The sequence below is a fragment of the Vipera ursinii genome (assembly GCF_947247035.1).
Source record: "Vipera ursinii genome assembly, chromosome: 7".
Lineage (NCBI taxonomy): Eukaryota > Metazoa > Chordata > Lepidosauria > Squamata > Viperidae > Vipera > Vipera ursinii.
The window spans coordinates 17,672,272-17,694,274 of NC_139521.1; the positions used below are offsets into that span (position 1 = coordinate 17,672,272).

General features: G+C 40.5%; 1 protein-coding gene across 1 annotated transcript in view; it reads left to right on the forward strand.

Annotated features, from left to right (window-relative positions):
• The first annotated feature begins 8,452 nt into the window (after positions 1 to 8,452).
• Positions 8,453 to 22,003, forward strand: part of PDGFC (platelet derived growth factor C) — a 127,206-nt gene continuing 113,655 nt past the window's right edge. Inside the window, exon 1 of the mRNA XM_083366935.1 lies at positions 8,453 to 8,664. Coding sequence (XP_083223061.1) covers positions 8,547 to 8,664 — 118 coding nt within the window. The 5' untranslated portion in view covers positions 8,453 to 8,546. The remainder of the gene's footprint in view (positions 8,665 to 22,003) is intronic.

Genomic DNA, 22,003 nt, shown 5'->3' on the forward strand with positions numbered 1-22,003 from the left:
TTGGTCTCTAACCTCCTCCGATGATACTGAAATTTGATCCACTCCTGTAACTTTCTGGGATTCTCCATCTTTCAAATGCATAACTCCTTCAGCACCTTGTGCATTCTTACTTTGTGGTTGACGCTCTCCCTCACCATTCTTCTTTTTAGATTCCAAAAGTGGTATAGGGACTGCCTTTAAAACATTGGCATAGAAGTCACGTGCCTGTAACACTGTAAGAAGACGATGTCTCGTGCCTGCATACATCACCACCATACCCACTGGAATCTCCCATCTGAAATGGATATCCCGTCTTCTTAATTCTTCTACCAAAAAAGCAAACTCCTTTCTTCTTCTTAAAATTTTTGGAGGGATCTCTTTTAAAATCAAAACTTTTTGCTCTGCAATTGCAAATTTACTATTATAAAAAGCTTGAATAACCTCATTTCTAATTGCTCTCTTTGTAAAATAAACCACCACATCTCTAAGTAATTTCCTTTGTCTTGCAATCCATGAATTAACATGAAATATTTTGTCTATATCCACCATAATATCTTCTGCTGAACGCCCCAAAACGCCTTCCAGGGCTTCTGAAACTACTTTTTTCAAATTTTCCTTAGAACCCTCTTTTAAGCCCCTAATTCTCACAGCAAACTCCATCTCATGGTACTGCACCATGGTTAAATCGTCGTCAATCTTATCCATCACAGTTTCAGCATCCATCATTTTAGCATCTAATCTGATATTATTTTGACTAAGTTCTTCCACTCTCTTGTCCAAACGTTCAATAAGCACATCACATTTGTTGATGCCAACCTAAAGAAATCGCTCCATCACTGAAGGCTTTCAAAAAGAAACTGAACAACTATTTGTCTGAAATGATGTAGCGTCTCCTGCTCAAGTAGGGGGTTGGACTAGAACAGGGCTTTTCAACCTTCTCAGAGATTGTACCACTTTTAGGATATGGCAGTATTCGAGTACCACCAGTCACCTAGCAGGTGGGTGTGGCCTGCTGGACACCACTCACTGGACACAACTGACTCGAGACAGCTGGGTTGAAATGGAACAAGTCGCACCAACTAATTTGATGTGGGGACAACTCGATGCCCCACAAACTCCTTGCCTCCCCAAAGTGCTAGCAGCCAAGCACATGTGCATCCACATACACACGCACACATACCACATTCCAGGTTTGGGGACTTTTATCTACAGAGGAAGGAGAGGGCCTTCTTCCCAAGCCCAGGCATGATTGGCAATTTGCTAGCTCAGATGTGGATACAAGTCTCCAAGCTTGGAATGTATGTATGTGTGTGGGGGGGAGGATAGCACGCTAAAGAGATGTTCTTTTCCCAAGAACATCTTTTCATTGGTGTTTCCCTGTCTGGTGCCCCTCCTGGCAAAGCAGGAGGTAGAGGATGTTTGCAGGAAGTAGTTACCTCTGTGTCCAATTTCTGTCTTGACAGATCTCTGGAAAGCAAGAGGCGGCGGCAGAGGAGCAGTGTTCCTAGGTCCTACATAAGGGAGGTTGGCCCTTCTCGAAAGGGAATCCGCATTTTCAATGTTGTGTAGTAAGGATGCTGGCTTGTTGGGACAGCCTTCCCTCATACAGCTCTCCTGCCACCCCCTCCTCCTCTACGGAGATCTGCAGGGGAGACAGAGATCTGGAGGGCAAGGGGCAGCTTCCATATTGGCTACTTCTACCTCTCCACACCCTCCTTGATTAAACATACATTATATGTAAATTAAAACATAGCCAAAAAGAAAACATAGTTAAATCACTAATTACAGATCTTCACATATTTTCTGGAAAAAAACACCATTATGATGTTAGGAAGGAATAGCAAACCTTATTAAGGAACTCTTAACAGGAAGGGAATTGAAGACCCCAAAAGGTCTCGTTCTTTCTAATCTGCCTTCCCTTTGAGCCTTTAGTTCTCATTATTTTATTATTATGTATTTAAGAAGAAGATCAAAGGCCTCCGTAGCTCAGGACACTCACCTTAAAATCAGAACCCGGAAAAAATTAGTTAATCCACAATACTACCCTATGAAGAATAAAGATAATCTTTGGGCCCTGAGAACATTCAGGTGTCAAGTCAGAATATTAGTAGCACACCTGTCAGCAATTGGAAATACATAAGTCCATGTACTTCCCTTCCCTGTCTCACAACTCAATCCATACATCCTTTAATTTTCAGATACATCTAATTTTCTCATAAGCTCCTTAAAAAACCAACAAGGTATACTGTAATTAGCAGAAAAAATAAATTTAGCACTCCTGAATTCTTTCCTCAAGGGGGAAAGGAAAGTTCACAGCCAGCAGATTGCTAGCAAAGTCATCAAAGAACGTAGTTATTGCTGCTAAAGACAAGAATAACGAATCAATTTGCAGCTCTTTTCTGTTATTACATCCACAGAACAATAGGTTAAGGTATCCCCAAGCAAGACCCCACACCATAGTCCATCCAGCCAGTGTGGCATCACCAATCCCCAGGTTACATTCTTTATTCCTTCCCTTGTTCTTATGGACAGTTTAGGGAGATAAGTTCAGAGAGAGATATAGCACAGGGGACCAAGATGTTACACTGTAGTGGATAGAGGAAGCAAAAGCAATAAACGAAAGCAAAAGGTTACATTGTAGCAGATAGAGGAAGCAGAGGCAATAAACCCGCGGGCACATCCCCCTCCTCCTTGGGAGTATGGCAGAACCCAGGGAAAGGTGATATTTGCTTTTGGGTTAGAGGGTATAGATAGAAATGAAATAGGAATGGGTTCTGACACACTCTTCTTTTTCCACAGCCATCTTTCTGTCTGGCTCTCCTCTTCAATAAATTACAACCTTCTTTCTAAAGCAGTCTCCATGTTTTCTGTTCCCGGCTTGGACTAGACCCTGATGAAGATTTTTCCTTCAACAATTTGGCACCCCAGATGGGACTCTAAGCTAACTTCTCCAGTGGACTGAGATTGGTAAGCCCCATCTTGTCAGCAGCAGACCCCTTGTGTCTGTGAATGGGTTTCCCAGGCCCTGTCCATGTGGAGTGAGGATAGTATTGGGAGTTTTGAGTTTGAGCTTAAGAGCTGCTTTGGAAAGAAGGTGAAGGTGAGTAGCTCTAAATTTTAACTTTAAAGCCCAGAGGAGTGAGAGAAATGTCTGTATCCCAATCACAGTTGGATCTTACTTCCTCTGGTCTTTCCTAACTGCCAAAAGATCAGTCCAAGTAACAGACTCTGGAAAACATGGGGGTTTGGCCAGAGCACAGGACCTTTTGTTAGGGAAAAGGGAGAGGCTGTGTGAAAATGGAATGAGTGAATGAGAGAATTGGATTTGGGCAACCAGCTGGTAAGCAAAGCCCTGTGTCAGAAAATTAAGCCCCGGGCTAGAAGCGTCACTTACCTTGGGAAAGCAAGCAGAGGTCCTCCCAGACATTGGAAGTCAGCAAACTGCGGTGGTGAAAAGTGAAAGTAAGGCTGGTAAAAGAGCGTCCCATACTCTCTGCGGGGAGCAGAAGAGTCGTCGCAGACCCCTTTTTGGTCTGAAACCTTGGTGGTAGAATCCCTAATGGAGCGTCCCATACTCTGTTAGGGACCAGAGTCCTCCCGGATCCCTTTTTTTGGTATGAAAACTGTGGTGGTAGGCCAAAGTCTCATTAGGAGGCTTCGATATGTCAGGATTCAACAGAGCCGAAGTGAACCCCTACATGAGAAATAGGGGAATCATGGGATGTTCTAGTTCGAGGGTCAAGGTAGGCTTCCCTGTGAAAGATTTGCTTGAAGCCTGGGATAGAATCGGCTACCCGTTCAGACAGGTATGAAAAAGAGACAGGTAGAGGAATTATGCAAAAAAAAAGGGGGGCTTTGCTGGGAAACCAATTCAGCTAAATAAAGGTACTTAAAAGGAAATTAAAATATAAGAATAGTGATTTTCTCTCTTTCTATGCAACCACATGATATGTTTAAGGTTTGTGTCTTCCCTAATTTGAGTTAACTAAGATTTATGGTGGGAATGGCCATGGTGTGTAAAACAAAGACGTCTGTTTCCCTTTTCTGTTCTCTTTTCCTTGTCTTTGTGTGTGAGGTAAATGTGACTGTTAATTGTCTCTAATCCAAAGAGAAAAGAATTTTAAAATTCTGCTAGAAATTCTGCTTAAAATAAGCCACCAAAACACCTTCAGCCTGTTTGCCTGGCCAGAAAACAGACTTAAGATAACTGAGTTCTCTTTTGCCTTCCCTTGTTAGGAGGGAAGCTCATTTTAAGCTCATTTAGAAGGAAAATTTTATTTGTTTGTGCATTTTCTGTATGTGTTGTAAATTGGTTTTATCTGTCTATCCTTTTCCTGAAAGATGAGGTATGTCTAGCTCAGGGGTAGGCAACCTCAGCTCTTTTATGACTCATGCACTTCAATTCCCAGAATTCCTGAGTCAGCTGTCCATGAGTCATAAAAGAGCTGAGGTTGCCTACCCCTGGTCTAGCTACAAGAGCCTTATGAAGCTCAAGTTTGCTTGTGTAGGGAAATAACCTTCTTCTTCTTCTTAAGTTACTTTTCTTATCCTATCACTAATCAGTGAAACTACTATGAAACTAATCCTAGAACATATAAGCATTTTTTAGTCTCTAAAATAATGTGGTCCATTTTAGAATAAATGTTAAAGGTAGATTCTTCTGCCCCTGGCAAATTGCACACCTTAAAATATTAGGCTTTTAAAATTATATGGAGCTTTCAGCATTCTCAAGCTGTTCAGCATTTTCAAGTTGCAAGTCCTTGAGTCCTCTCTAACTTGTTGCAAATGTTCAATTTTAGAAGTGAGACCTTTCATTTTTTTTCTCTTACCAGAATCCAGCTCTCTTTTGTCCTCATCTGTGGTGTCCCCATTTTGTTGTGACTGGTCTTATCTGTTCCTTTAGCAACTGCAGTATTAATGCCCTTTCAAACTCTGCCTGCAAGCTAACCCCACCCACCCATCTACTTCTCCATTTCTTATCTTCTGTTCTCCATGCCTTTGTTTGATCAGCAAAGCCTCTCCTGGGAGAGTCCACCCAGAAAGGGGGGAGGGGACCTTGTTCTCATGTCTTTCAGCCCTGCATAGATGACCCCTGCAACCCTTGGAAGCAGAGCACACTGACCCAGATGCTGCCTCCATTCATTTGAACCATGGAATTGGGTTTGAATCCAGCCATCCACTAAAAAGCCACCATGTAACCTGAGTGGAACAAATCATCCCAAGTCCTACCCAGATGCCTGCGAAATCTGCAGAGGAAGGAAGGAGTACTGGAGCCATTGGTCCCCACATGAAGCCTCAGAAGAAAACTAGGAAGACTATGGGGGAGGGTGGAAACTCATTGTAAGATTTTCTTTCTTGCCTCATTTGTGTTGTAATAAGCCAGTCAAATGGATTCAGGGAGGGATCTTGGACCTTCTGGTGGGAAGGAAAATTTGTCCAGAATGTTTGTATTGACTGTCTTGTAGAAGTAGCTGCATGCGCGTGCACACACACACACGCACACACACACACACACACCATTCAGAATCACACTAAGGCTATTCCCTTCACCTACCTTCAGTAAAGCTCCAGCCTGATTCTTGCCCCATGGCATTAAAGCTTTGCATGGACAACTTGCTGCAAATTCCAAGGGGGAGGGAATCAGGCCCCCTCAGGCAATTTGCAATTCATATGCTCTCACTGAGGAGGTAGCAGGAAAAAGATCTCCAAACCCAAGCCCTGAATATGTTGCACTGGTGGACTCAAAGTGGGAGTCCTAGGGCTCACTGTATGCAATTTAATAGCCTGGCTTGCATACTGGCTAACCTCAGTTGGACATCAGAAACCCGTATGCACTGAACTAAGAGCTAAGGCAGGCTCAGAAAGCAACTCTTGAAAATGGGCAGCCAGTGGTTATACACTGAGGCAAACCAGGGTTGTGAAGAATTTTGGAGGAATATGCAAACCTGACTAAAAGCTCAAGGTGACATCCAATATCTAAAATAATTGGCACAGAATATTGGACACTATAATTTTCTTTTCCACCTAACAGAACCTTTGCCCTGACCTTTTAGACCTTTATGGGTTGAAAAGCTCCCCTTTTGGGAGCCAATGCAGGGATCTTTTTCTGCTGCCTCTATTAGTGCCTTCCCTTTTTGCATTAAGAGTTTAAAAGCTTGTTTATCAAGTCTCCCTGACCAGATCAATTTTTAATTTTGTGGCAGTAACAGTGTGTCACTGACCCTCTTATGGCACAAAGGGGGGATTGTGGGAAGAATCCAGAGAAAGAAATATTTTGGAGTATATTAAAAAGGAAGAATATATTTCCTCAAAGGAATAATGGAGATGATCTTTAAAAAGGCAGAAACCTCTCCACACGCACTCCCAGCCAGACAACTCAGCAGAAACCAGCTTTTAGAAATGCAGATGTAATAATCCATTCAGTAAGGCTGGAGCCTTCCAGCTAGAAACTGAAGAAACATAATAGGAAGACAAAGACCCTTAAAATCCACACACCCCACTCAAATTCTAAGGACAGGAAACCTAACAGGATTAACCCACAACCATCAGAATACCAGAAAGGCACACTCAGACTCGGGTCAAAGTACATGACACAGGAAATAGAAAGCTTCAAACAGGAACAATAAACAACCTCAAGAGCCCCAGAAGGTATAAAAACCCACTCCCCGCTACATGTGGTCACTCTTCTTTTTCCAGAGCCATCTTTCTGTTTGGCTCTCCTCTTCAATGAACTACAAGCTTCTTTCTAAAGCAGTCTCCATGTTTTCTATTCCCAGCTTGGACTGGACCCTGATGAAGATTTTTCCTTCAACAAGCCCTAGAGATGTATATGGTCAAGGCATCCTTGTGTTCTGGTTAGGTGCAAGCGAGGATAGGGCCTGAAGTATAATTTCTTGGTCTTGGTTTAGAACATTATGTGATCTGTGGTTTCTTTCATCACAGTTAAGCAAATTCCACGAGTACCGCAATGTCTGAACTAAGCCGCAGCCTGCTTGTGCTCTGACTGAATGCACTTCAGCACAGCCACATTGTGAAAACGCCATGCAAGTTACGCTTGGGCGGAGGACTTTTTCTTTTACAGCGCCATTTATAATGGGGCGGGTTGGCAGACAAGTACTCAAAAAAAAAAGAAAGAAAGAAAGAAAGAAAGAAAGTAAAAAAGTGCGAATAGGCGTCCAGTAGCTAGCTTGAACTTTGAACGACTTCTTTCTGTTGCCGGCGGTGCCGCCACCGCTTTCTAGGAGGAGCAAAAGACATCCAGCACTGCAACCAGGCGCCCCGGACTGGCCACTCCAGGGCTGAGTTAAACGTCGGCAACCTCCTGTTGTCGCTTGAAGTGGGGGGGGGGGGGAGGAAGGGACACGGGCTGGAGAGATTCTTTCTTTCTCATCCGACCTAGAGACTCGGCACAGCAAGAGGAGGGAAGTTATGTCGGACCGTCGTCTCTGAATGAAGAATTTTAAGGGGGAGTTGAAAACGAGACAGACTTAGGGGCTGCATTAAGACCATAGATGGCTGCGTAAGGAGAGTGGAAGGGAGGCGAATTCGGGGTGGAGCAGAAAACACGGGGTGGGGGGTGGCTGGGGGGAAGGCATTAGGAAATAAGCACCGAGGTACACGGTGCTTTAAAGGCAAGGGATTCCCGAGAGTTCCGTAATTGTTGTTTTTTCCTCTCTCTCCTCTGAGGCGAGAGAGAGAGAGAGAGAGAGAGAGAGAGAGAGAAAACTTTTGCGGCGTAAATCTGACACCAGGTGTTCCTGTGAGGTGGCGCAGGAGGTCCTCGGGAGAGGCGAGGACAAGCTCGGCGTTTCCTCTCTCCCGATCCCCTTCCCTCTTCTTCACCCCCTTCCCCGGCCTGCCTGCGATCTTAGCGCGCGGCTTTTCTTTGCCTAGCCGAGCCTTCTTCCGCCCGCCCCGTTCCCGGGAGCGCCGAGGAGGTACGGCAGAAACACGTGAAGGCGAGAAGTAAAAAAAAAACAAAACACCACCAAAGCAAACCAAACCAACGCGGAGTTCCAGCCAGTAGAGGCTTGGCGGCGCGGCTGCCGAGGAACAGGAGAGCGCAAAGCCGAGGAGAAGAAGGTGGCGGTTTCCTCCCGAAGGGGGCTCCTTCTCTCCACCCCTTCCCCTGGGTCCGTGGGGGAGTCTCTCGTCTCCGACGCTGACAGGTGCTCCTTCGAGCCCGCCGCGAGCTCTCTCGCCCCCTTCGCTTCTCTCCCTCTCTCCTCCCCCCCCCCGCTTTCGTGAGGATTGTGGCGCCCTTGGGAAGCTGATCATGCTTTGAACCTTAGGAGAGGAGGAGGAGGAGGAGGGAGAAAACCCTGGAGACGGAGGAGAGAAAGACTGTAGCCGAGGAAAAAGTTTTGGATGGGATTATGTGGAAACTACCCAGCTCTTCTCCGCTGCCCGAGCAGGCTCGCTGCTGCTGCTGGTTTCTCACCAGCGGTGCAGTCTTCGCGGGCTGGTGGAGGTGGTGAAAACGACGACGCGGGGGGAGTACTTGAGCCGTCTGCAAGGACTGGGCGCGTGTGTTGTGCGTTAGAGAGTTTTCACCCCAGCCTACCCAAATGTTCCTCTTCGGGATCATCTCGCTGACACTTGTTCTGGTCAGCCAAAGGCCGGCGGTCCACGCCGAATCCAATCTAAGCAGCAAGTTCCAGCTCTCCAGTGCTAAAGAGCAAAACGGTAAGGCGTCTGTTTCGGCGGGGGTTTGTGCGTTTTGTGCTGTCTCAAAGGTACACAAAAGAGTCGGAGCAATCCGTGCCGGGGAAGGAGGAGTCGCTGAGAGAGGAAGGATTTTCCTTCTCTCCTGCTTTTTTACAGAGCCTCAGGGGTTGGGCTGTTTGGTGGAGCTTCTGGGGTGATTTTTAAAAGTGCCTCTGGGCTTTCAGCCTGAGAAAGCCCAGCCTGTGTCAGCCCCGGGCTGGCAGTTCTGTAAAGATCTCCCTTGCAACGCGCAACCTGGGAGGGATCAGATCGTTCCTTTCACCAGAAATGAGCCTTAAAAGATTGAAGCTGAAATGAATGGGACTTGGCAGGTCCGGGCTTCACGTTGTGTTTTTGTCACTCCGGGAAACTTGTCAGTCTCGTAAACTGAAACAGGATAAAGCTAAAAGGGCACCAATTAAGAAGTCAGAAATAGGAATAGATTAGGTCTCTTTCTTTCTCCCCTTCCCTCATTCTGAGTTTTTGCATGTGGGGGGGTTATGTTGTGTCTGATCTAATCACCCATTTTGTCGCCTCCATAAGTTTGGTGTGTGCAGCGTAGGCTAATGGAGGATGGGTTCTGTTTTCAACAAGCTGGAAACAAGCCGATATGCATAGGAAGTGTGAATCACTTCAAAAAAGATTTCAAGTGTACCTGAAATGTTTAGAAAACTCTCAAATTAGGCTCCCTTGGGGTGGGTTGGGCAGTCTTGGAGAAAGACTCCTTTCATGCAGAGGGCAGTGTCTGGGTGTGTAATTTGCTTAGCCTCTGAATGTCATATGATTTACATTATTTAGATTTTTTTAAAGACTTTTCTCTTTGATCTTGTGTTACAAAGTCATTTAAAGGAACACTTTGCAAACAGGAATATTATATGCCACATGAAAACACATCATGAATAAGCCTAATTTAGGCTATCAAACACCCTGTTTTCCTGTGGTGGATGCTAATGTAAGGGGAAAAAATGTTTTAGTAGTTTCCTTCTGAGCTAGAAAGATGTGATTTCATCTCTGCACAAACTAGCCAAACAGGCAAAAATAAAAGGCAAAAATAAATAAATAAATCTTAAAATTACAGTAGGAAAAAATGAACACAGTACTGAATGAAGGTCTGCTTTGAACACATTAGAGCCCTGTATTTTCTGGAAAAAAAATCTTCCCTGATATATAGTAAATATTTTCTGGCAGAGAAAGAGAAATATACTGCCCCTCTTGATGGAAGGAAAACAGTTTCATATTATTAGCAGATGGCACCTGCAGGCATCAAGAGACTATTGGTCAAAAACCAGTTCAGTCCCTAGCTAGTGTATTGCAGAGGTTTGGGGAAACAGATGAAAAGAATCAGGAACTGACATCTATATCTATTGAAAATTGACCACAGTGTAATATCTGTCCTTAATCAGAGGAAGGTACCTAGCTTCTGCTCTTCTTTCATCTGTTAAATTTAGTAGAGGGAGGTAGTTTGTTTTTGGGGAATGAAGATTAGAGTTTCATCATATGTGTGTTATAAATCATTACTGGAATACATGCCTGACAATCTAATCCTACTAATTGAAGTTGGTGCAATTCTTGGACTGAATTCCCATTGTCACCTGTATTTTACCCTTGCTTTCACATTTTACACAAAACAGGGATTATTGTTGGTTTAATTTGAAGTCTGTAATTCCATAGGAAATCTACAAAAACTTTTTGTATGTGGTTACTTACAGTATGCTGTTGTGTCACATACAAGTGCTTATCAGGAGTAGAGGAATGATAAAACTATTTAAAGAACTATTGTGGGCTAAATGCATTAGTAAATATATTAGGCTAGATATAAACAAACATTGAGTCATAATGTGGTTTTGCTCTTTATGGAACAGCCACTGTGTGATTTGTAAATTGTGAATAGTGATTTAGTGTTTTGTGTGAACCTAGCAGCCAATTGTATGAATTTTGTGCAGTACTGCTAATCTACAGTTAATTTATCTATAATTTACTAAATCTGATTGCACTTCACATTATAGTATAAATTAACCTCACTGATTTGCTTTACACGATGGATTAAGCCACAGATCACTCGATTACTTTTTAATTCATCCAGTTTTAACAAACTGCCAGTCATTAGAATGGTATTGCCCTGGGTAGTGATTTTCAGTTGATAGGAATTTAATTTTGTTCATGTACAAATTCTGCTTGTATAATTAAATATGGGAATGCAATTATTTTACCAGAGGTTTGGCAGGATTTTCTTAAATTTTAAGGTAAATAATTAAAAAAAAAACAATCCCATTTTATAATTATACTGCTTGCCAGTCAGGTTGTTTACCTGCATTGCATATTGCTTTTATTATGGTTCTTTTTTCTTCACTAGTGATGTGCAGTGCTATAGTCCAAGCACAAAATGTGCTTTGAAGAGATGTGGACATAGTATATCCATTGGCATTTTCTTAAAAAACCCTCCATCTTTTCCTGGTCACATATGGTATGAATGGACTCTCATAAAAATATGTACTGTTTAGGATAAGGAGGTACTGAAAGTGTAAATGTTCACTCTGAAATATCTTGGTGCAATCTGTTGGTGCTTCCTTAATCCCAGATATAGTAAGGGATACACAGGGCTACTATGTGACAGGTGTGGTATGCATCCCCACAACCCTTCAAAGCCCTTTTTCTGCTTTATATCTGAAGTGCTGCACATCCCTATTTGTCACTTAGGCACATATTTTGATCTAGAATTGAAATAAAAATTATTTATTGAATATGTATCTCATATTCAATAAATAATTTTTATTTCAATTCTAGATCAAAATATGTGCCTAAGTGATGATTAAGATGCTGGACTAAGAGCTGGAAGAGCCAGTTTCTAAATCCACTCAGCCGCGCAAGTTTACGGGACTGTTTTGAGTGCTCCATACACTGCCTTAAATTCCTAAATGAAAAGTGGGATATAAAATAAATATGTATGGAATTTCATTCATCCTGGCTGAGCTAGTTTTAACCTGCTATAATTAGAATGATGTTTTTGCTCTGCTGCTTACAGTATTAACCATTTTTGTGTGTGAATCAGCAACAGGATAAACAGGATGTAATTGCCAGTGAAAAGGTGCTCTGTGGGGAACACATTTATGTATATAGTTATATAATCATAGTCATGTCAGATTTGCTTATTTATTTGTTCAGGGTCCTCTAGTTCAGTTATTGCCTTATTTACTTGGAAGCACACTCTACTGAGTTGTGGCATTTTTTCTGGAGAAAGTATGCCCAGAATGAAAGCTACAGAGCCAGATCTTAACTATAGGATCCAGGCCCGACTAATTAAAAATGTCACCTAATGGGTTCCAGAAAGCAGGCCTCCCTGTCATGGCTTCTGCCCTCTAGAACAGCTTTCCTTCCAAAATTTGTGCAATCTCTACCCTGGCTTGTTTAAGCAAGTCTTTAAAACTTGCTTCTATTTACTGGCCCTTAAGGAATGGAGCATAAATCCCTTGGGTAGGGTGATTTTGTGGTGCTGCTTAAAATAGTATTTCCAACTTCTTGTCCTCCAGAAATCTATTACCTTGGAATTCTTGGAGTTGTAATTTAAGACATTTTGCAAGCTACAGTGTTGCTGGGTTAAAACAGAAGTATTAAACTTGAAGTTGAGAATATCAGAAGTATTCTGTTTTATAAAGATACTGAAAGGATAGTTGGCTTGAGAAAGTCCACATTTAAAACTGTTATGTTATTTACATCATAATGGATTAATTCCTTGTTTTGCATAATATTAACAAATAAGACTCAGTTTTGCAGGCAATAGTGTGGTTAAACCTCACTGACGTTTTAGGGATTTAAGAATCCTAACTATAAAAATGTCATGATAACTTAATAATCCTGAAATGGCAAAAAGAAGGTAGAGTAAAAACCAAGATTTATTTTGGGATAACATCAATTAGTGAAGTTGAAGTAGATTAAATATATTAAAAGTCCTTAGGAAAAAGGACAAAGGCAGCATATAGATTTTTATGCAATAAACATATCGCAAGCATGTTTATGAACATTTGCTACTAACAGAGGCCCATCATCTTTTCCATGCTCTTGGAAAAATATAACCCTAGATGATAATGGTGATGATGATGTTGTCCATTCAGTCAAGTCTGACTTGCCAATTCTGTGGGCCAGGTCTCCCTACACGTTGCACTATTTCTTAAAGGTTTTTTTGTGCTCTGGCTGGTGTCAGCTTTGGTGGTGTCCAGCCACTATGTTCTTTGATGACCTGGTTTCCTTTTACTGCTAACTCTTCCAAATGTATTGCTTTTTCCAGTAAATTACTCCACACGATATGGCCAAAGTTTCGTGATTTTGCCTTCTAGTGACATGTCTGGTATTGTATGCTTCAGGACTGCTTGTTAGTAACCTTTGTAGTTATCTTTGCTGTCCAAGGAATAACTCAAGTATTTGTAACTCTGTAGATCAGGGGTGTCAAACTCCCGGCCCAAGGGCCGGACGCGTCATCCGGAAGCCACGCTCACCCCATTGCCAGCAATGGCAAAACTGTCCCGATACATTGCGTGACGTCACATGACATCACAAGTTTGACATGTCTGTTGTAGATAATAGTTGGAGGAGTAATGGGAGAACTAATAAAAGGAAGTGTTCATAAAGTATCTGTTATTCTAACTCCTGTTTGCAAATTGAAATAGGTAGGCAAGTTGTTTTTTTTTGCAAAGGAATATATGGGCACTAAAGTTTCTTGCAAATTTGGGTGAGAAACAGATTTTACTGGCAAAGTCTGGAAAAATGTAATCACAGAAATTCTGATATGTTAAGAGAATGTTATTAATGTTAATAATCCATTGTTTATAGAACAGCAGTATGAAACTAAAAGAGCAATTCCCAAGTATGAAAATATTGCCTGGTTTGTAAACTGTGGCTCTGTCTTCTCAGCCTTTTAATAGCCAATTCAATAAATTGATACATTGTGGCTAGATTATATTAGGATCTGAGGAAGACTGGTCATAAACAAAGACACCCAATAGTATCTGAATACTATGTGCCTGTATTAGATCGGGTCACTTTGTTCATATTAGAATTCAACTTTTGGTAATGATTCTTAAAAAAATGCTAGAACTTTGATTTCTGAGACTGATGGATCTGCAGTAGCCATTTCCAATAGCATTACTTTATTCTGAGTAATAAAAAGTATTGTTTATTTACTGTTAACGATTATAGCTTCTGTTCTTGGAATCATTTTCATTTTAAGAATTTCTAAAATCCCGTATTAAATTTATCATACTGAGTCAAAGGTTTTCTGGCAAATCTTTTTTTCCCCTCATAGTTTTTTTATTGCCTGTAAGTTTAGCATTGCATAACAGGGCAAAAGGGACGCGGTGGCATACTTTAGCTTAGCATATCTATATGTCAGATGATTGTGATTTATAAAAGTTGGCTTAAACTTTACTGTGTTCTGTGGATCCATCCCATAAATAATGGGATGGAATGAAATAGATGTCTTTAGTCTAAATATGATAACATATTATCTCCCTCTTCATTTCAGTTCAGTTTCCTGCTCTCATTCAGGGGTTTTTGGCATTTAAAGATAAAAAGGATACATCCAACTATAACTATATCTAATTGCAGCAGTAAAAGCAATTTTGGCAACATTAAACAAAAAGTATATTACTTCCATTTTCAGTAGTCTGTTTCTGACCTGTACAAAAATTACAAACAGAAAATCAAATGGCCTCTGATATGAAATTGAAAAGGTATGTTGACGAAATTCAGTGGATATATCTAGCCAGAATGGCTGTATCTTTAGAGTTGAATAAGATATATTGCTAGAACAGTCTATGAATATAAATAAAACATATGTTGTTATGCTCCATTTAATGACAACTTTTATTCCTCCAGAGGGAGTGTGAGATTCATGGTAACCATTCTAGCATTAAAAAACATTAGTGTTGGAGGTCTGAATTTAATTTCAGAGCAGAGAAAGATGAAGTCTATACAAGCATTTTGTAAGTATCATATCGATGCATATTTCAGGAAACGTAATGCAGCAAAAATGTTAGGAATGTGGCTGTTGAAAGTTGAATGTCAACTGAGAACATTTTTAAGCACTGTAAATGTATATCTTGCCAGCAAATTCAGTGACTCATAGTGGGTGGCAAACTTTTTTGTATTTGTAAAGATAAGTAAATGGTACTTTGAATTATGTCATATAAAAAGAGGAATTGATGATACACAATTAGGTTTTTTAATTCTGAGTTTTCTGTCCTCAGTATTTTTTGTTGTTACATCTCTATGAGATCAGCAGGCCAGCTAATTTCATTTGGTTCAAACTGAGTGCTATGCTTAGTAATGCAGTGAAAATGTTAATATTTAAGTAAAATTATATCAGATTTCTTTGTGTATCAGATTTATGACTATAAATATTGGTCACATGAGAAAAGGTAGATTTCATAAGGCTTCTCAGTGAGTTAACTGAGTGAGAAATTCATATCAGGATTTCTATACAAATAGTCCTTGGTTAACAATCACATGATGTGCTTTATGACTGCATTGATTAGTGATGAAATTCCAGCCCAAATTATTTTGGTTAAGCAAGGACTATCTGTAATATAGATAGTCATTGCTTAGTGACCACTTGTTCAGTGACCAAAGTTACGGCAACGCTAAATGAAGGAGACCTACAGCCGGTCCTCAAAGTGGCATCCATCACAGCATCCCCACAATTATATGATTTTGATAGATGCACTTAGTAACCAGTGCACATTTATGATGATTGCAGCATCCTTTGGTTATGTGATTGCCATTTGTGACCTTCACAGCCAGAGAAGCTGGCAAGAAGTCTTGCCTCACAGTCATGTGACAATACACTTAATGACCATGTGAATTCACGTAATGATTATAGCAGAACTGATTTTGTAAGTCACCATGATCACATGCTATTCACATTATCACTGCATTGCTTAATCATGGAGTTGCTGATCCCAATTGTAATTGGTGAGAACTGCCTCTATTGCTTTTGTGGGGAATACACTCCAATTATAGATTAAAATATTATCTAAAAGATGTATTACACTTTATTATACGGGAACACAAGTATTTGCCACAGCAATGATCTAGTTAGTTCAATGACTTTATCATTACTTGGAAATGTCAAGAATTAAATGTGATTTTTATATGTAAAATATGTGCTTTGCTGTTAAACTGTGATAATTCTGCTGTTCAGAAGCAGACTGAAACACATTTGATGTTTTGTGTATAATTGCCATTTAGGTACAGTAGTCCTATAATAGTAATAGTAACAACAACAACCACAACAACAACAACAACAACAACTTCCAGTGTTGGAGCATTCACCGCTTCTGGAGGCAGGTTGTTCCACTGGTTAATTGTTCTAACTGTGAGGAAGTTTCTCCTTAGTTCTAGGTTGCTTCTCTCTTTGGTTAGTTTCCATCCATTGCTTCCTGTCCTGCCCTCAGGCACTTTGGAAAATAGCTTGACTCCCTCTTCTTTGTGGAAGCTCCTGAGATATTGGAACACTGCTTATCATGTCCCCCCTCGTCCTTCTCTTCATCAAACTAGACATACCCAATTCCAGCAGACGTTCCTTATATGTTTTAGCCTCCAGTCCCCTAATCATCTTTGTTGCTCTTCTCTGTACTCTTTCTAGAATCTCAACATCTTTTTACATTGTGGTGATCAAAACTGGATGCAGTATTCCAAGTGTGGCCTTACCAAGGCATTGTAAAGTGGTATTAATACTTCTTGTGATTTTGATTCTATCCCTCTGTTAATGCAGCCTAGCACTGTGTTGGCTTTTTTGGCAGCTGCTGCACATTGCTGGCTCATATTTAAGTGATTGTCCACTAGGACTCCAAGATCCCTCTCACAGTTGCTACTGTTGAGCAAGAAAAACCTGTACATTTGGTTTTTCTTGCCTAAATGTAGAACCTTACTTTTTTCACCATTGAATTTCATTTTGTTAGATACCACCCAGTGTTCAAGTCTGTCCAGATCCTCCTGTATCTTAAGCCTGTCTTCTGGAGTGTTGGCTATTCCTGTCAGTCACAATTGGGACCAGAATTCTGTGCCTAAGCAAGACTGTTGCTAAGTCTTGCCCAATTTTATGATGTTTTTTGCATTGATTGCTAATCAAATCGCTGCAGTTGTGAAGTGAATCATGCGGTCGTTAAGCGAATCTGACTTCCTCCATTGACTTTGTTTATCAGATGCCAGCTGGGAAAGTTGCGAATGATGATCTCATGAACCCAGGACACTGCAACCATTGTAAATACATACTGGTTGCCAAGCAATCAAATTTTGACCATGGGATCATGGGGATGCTGTGATAGTCATAAGTGTGAGGACTGGTTGTAAGTCACTTTTTCAGCTCTGTATTAACTTCGAACAGTTGCTAAACAAATGGTTGTAAGGATTATCTGTACATGTTATTTGATTTTATGCACTTCTCTTTGTCATGGCTGCGAGGCCCAGGAGGGCAGTACAGCTGCATTTGGTCATCGTCACTCATTTAGCACCACCCAGGAAATGTGTAGCTGAAGGAAAGCTAAGATGGATGTGGCAGCTTTTGCTCCCAAAGTTACATGCCAACTGCTTTTCTCTGTGCAACCAACAAACTTTTAGAGAAACTTGTGTTACAGAATAGCCCTAGCAGTAAAATCTGTAGTCCAAGTAGAACAAGCTGAATTTTGCCACAAACATGATTGTAGCAATCAAGTCCTTGCATTAACTTCCTACCTGGAGAATGGATTTCAAAGGAAAATGAAAAATGTTTCTGTTTTTCTTGATCTCTTGGCATCCTATGATACTATCTGGAGAGTAGGTTTTCTCTTCAAACTAATCAAGTTGTTGTAACACCATTGCCTTGATTGACAGCATGTTGAGTAACAAGTTATTTCAAGTTTTGACAGAATTCAATAGAAGCAAATATCATAAGTTGAATAATGGACTACCACAAGGATCAATGATCCCCTGCTCTTTTTAACTTGTACATCCACGACCTGCCTGAAACTGTTTCTTGGAAAATTATCTATGCTGATGATATCAGTCTCACAGCCCTTAGAACCAACTTCATTGTCTCTCAAGATCTCCAGAAGCTGGATGACTACTTCCAAATATGGTGTCTCCAACCAAGCCTAACAAAAACAGCTACAATCCATCTCAGCAATAGGTATGCAAATTATCAATGAAGTTCCAGAACCGTATTTTAGAAGGTACTGGGGGTAACACTGGAGAGATCACTAATCATCTAACAATACCTGAAAAAAACAGCTGCAAAATTGAAAAGCCGCAACAATTTATTGAACAGACTCACTAGAACAGGGGTGTCAAACTTGCAACGTCAAGTGACGTCGCGCCACGTATTGGAGGTTTTTCCCCGTTGCCGGCAATGGGGTAGGCACAGTTTTGTCATGATGCGTCCGGCCCGTGGGCCGGCAGTTTGACACCCCTGCACTAGAACATCCTGGGGTGCTGATGATAACACCTTACAAAGGTGACTTTGGTTTATTCCACAGCTGAATATTCTGCCAGCATATAGCTTTACAGTGCCCATGCCCAAATGGTCGATGTCCATCAATGCGTATCATCTCTGGCACATTGCATCCCACTTTTAGGCACTGGTTACCAGTACTTATAAATATCATACTGTCTCACATCAGAAGAAAACAAGCTCTCATTACGCTATGGTCAAGGATGCTGAACAACAAGGCCCTCCCTGTTCACCAAGTCAATGCACAGCCCGTCACCAGATTGAAATCCCGTAGGCCAGCAAGGAATGGCCCAAGGTACCTTCTTGTGGCCTGACCATTAGTGAACCCTCTACCAAACCACTGGTTTTGACCTGCCTCACTTTGTCTGGTCAAAATTGAACAGAATTAGGAGTGATACTGGAAGTGCCTTTGCCCTGTATCAGTGGGGATGGAAATATTCCTCTTGTGATTGTGGTGCTGATATGTAAACTATTAAATATATTGTACAAGATTCCGACAACATGTGTTTTCTGGTTCCCTAGAATATTTGCATGAAGACTGTGTGTATATGTTTACTTGTCTTCTGTCATGTTCATATGCTAAATAATAATAATAAAGTGCATGTTCATTGCTTTTGTATAGATTTTTACAAAACAAATGCATTAAAAATCCTGCTCATGTTGTATAGTAATAATAGTGGTTATTCTACCCAAACAATGTTTTATTTACGTATGCAGCAGAATCATTTTTAGAGGAGATATTTAAGCAAGCATGAAAACTAGCATGCTACTATGCTAATACATTATGAATGCATTATGAAAAACAGCCCACTTGTGTACAGGTATTATACACATATACAGTGTGTACAAAGGCCACGGGGATGACAGGTGGTGGTAGCAAAAGCTGATGTCCAAAGACTGCTTGCAGATCCCGAAAACCCTTTTTGTAGCAAGTAGAGCTCTCCCCAAATTGTCAACAAATGGCAACTTTTAATATTAAAAATATTAATATTTAAAAATTACAAAATGTATTCATTTGTAGTTTCTTTTAATTAAATTCATATGTAAAATAAGATTTGTTTCTTTTCCTGACCACATTTATTTTATGGCACATTGTTCAAAGTAACCCTCAGATGTGACTCTTGGTATTAAACTGTTGCACTCTATGTCAGATTCAGAAGGTAAAGTGTATTTGGATTTGTAATGAAGTGCATGGTACTGTAAAAAAATTAATGTGCCCCAGTGATGAAGCTCAAATTTTGATGTGATATTTTTCCATGCCTTCTCTTTTTGATTTTTTCCAGGAATAGTTTCTCAGTACGTTAGAATTGGATAGTTATGATGAGCATTACACAAAAGTTGACTTGGCAAGCAAAAATGGGCTAGCATCACCCAATTTGGTTTTGTAAGATTGTTGGTCAAGCACCTGCTTCTGAATTTTGCACAGGCTTCCTAGAATTTGTAATCTTGTACTGTGCTATGTAGTTGTATCATAATTAATTATTGTAATTTCATCCATCATTGGTCGTAATCATTAACCATGATTAATGGTTAAGGTCTTCAAGCTAATATTTGAGCAGAATAGAACAACATTTATTTACACAATACTTAATTGATGAATTTATATAATTTATATAATTCATATTAATAAATAAAGAATTTCTTTTTTACTCTGTCCTTGCAATTAATTTCATGTATCGTATCCTCTTCTCCACTCACATATTTATTAAAATTCTTTATATTAGTGTAGTTTACTCCATTAGTAGCATACCCTGGTTGGCTAGCTGATTGGGGCCTGGTCCCTGAAATAAGGGGCCCTAGTGGAGATTTCTGGGAAATGTAGTCCACAACAGGGAGAGAAAAATCAGAGGGCTGGGGAGTAGGATTGGAGAAGCTGAGGAGTAGGATTGGAGAGCTGAGGAAAAAAAGGACTTAAGAGGGAATACAAAAAGAATGAAGCTGCCATGCGGAAAACAAGCTGCATTCCTTTGGAAAGAGAGAGGTTGCCCCCCAAGAAAGAGAGAACATTTATGTCTCGGCCTAGAGACTGTAGCGTGGCTACCGCAAAATGAAGACTTCATAGGGCTCTGACTGGGCCTGCAGAGGACATGTTTATGAGAGCCATTTGATCAAAAAGCATAGTTTATGGGACATTTTATGCTTGTAATACTTGAATACTTAATTTGAACTTTATTTTATAGCCATTATTTTTAATTGAAGCCAATAAGTACTTCCAAGATGTGTTGGGGTCCCTCGGCCAGGTTGGGCTGATCACCTGGGAAAGGGATAGAAGTGACCCTTTCAGGAGAAGCATTATATTAGCATCTTCTAATAAAACTTCCTTTTTTCGATCCTGTAATCCCTTAAGTTGGGGTAGAGTTGGAGACAACTGGATGGACCTACAACATTTACTGGCCAGATACCTTTTCTGAGGCCTACATGGAGTTCTCAGCAGATATTTTTTCTTTGGGCCCTGAGAGAGAAGCATCTGCTGCTATCTAGGATTGAACTCTCAACCTTCTGAGTAGGAGACGAGCATCTTCACCACTCGTCACCTCGCCATTCACATTAGCATCTTCTAATATAAGCCTGAAACTATAGTAAAATATGAATTTTGATTGGGTGAAACACATATTTAGTTTTCCATGAAAATTTATTACAAATATCAAAACCCCCACTTTAAAAGTATGAAGATAGTGTCCTCTTAACGACTGAAGGTTTTTAGTGGACTACCTATATTTTTGCCACATATGTTTTAGAACAGGGGTAGGCAACCTCGGCTCTTTTATGACTCATGGACTTCAACTCCCAGAATTCCTGAGTCAGCTGACTCAGGAATTCTGGGAGTTGAAGTCCATGAGTCATAAAAGAGCCAAGGTTGCCTACCCGTTTTAGAATAAGGTCCACTTATTCATTAGAATTCATTAGTGTGCACTTCTGAATGTATAGGTTCACCTTGAATTTTAATGTCATAACCCTTTCTAGCCAGATAAAATCAAATTGTTTGCTTTCAAGTAAAAATATAGATGCTCTTACAGAGTAGATTACCATTTGAAATGTTAACCTTATGTAGGAATCCAATTCAAGAAAATGAGGTAATGGTATGTTTTTTTCCTCCATGCCGTCTTTTTTATCTGTACTGTTTTCATTTTTGATAAAACTAAAGGAATGTAAACTAAAGTGTTAAAGATGAATGGGTAATTTATGGTTTTATGGTTGCTCAGGTCTTTTTAAGCCATTTTCATATATTTGGGGTTCAGTTGAAATTGATTTACCAGAACCATTGGCAAAAAGATGTTGGATATATAAATGCAAATGTAAAACTTGCTATTTTAGACCTTAGCCAAGAGAATCATAACAACTCATTTTTCGGTGTAGAAAGAGACAACTCCAATGTGATTTATTGATTCCTTAGCCCAATATTAATCTGTCTGAAGGTAAAAGATTGGAGTGTAAAAGTTAATAAATTGGTATGGATTGCATTCTCAGAGGCTGGAGTATAGAAAAATCTGGGATGTATGCCTGGCTGGGGGCAGGGTACCAACTTTTTCCTTTTTGGCAGTCTATTGAGACTAATGGAATGCTGCTCTGGGGTGGGGGGGGCTCCCTGACCTTTGAGTAGCTTTAATTGGGGCCACTGAATTCCATTAAAGGGAGAAGCTAAAAAGCTTCCTTATCCACATGCTTCTTTGAAACTTTGTCACACTATTTCAGCAGAAAGTAGTATTCATTGTACTCTCTATTACACATTCTTTGCATAACAATAAATATTGCTATCAGATTGTAAGGTATGTTTGGTCTGTAAATATTGTTCCGGAAATTTCACCAGTTGTGATGAATTAGCACAAGTCCATTTTGATC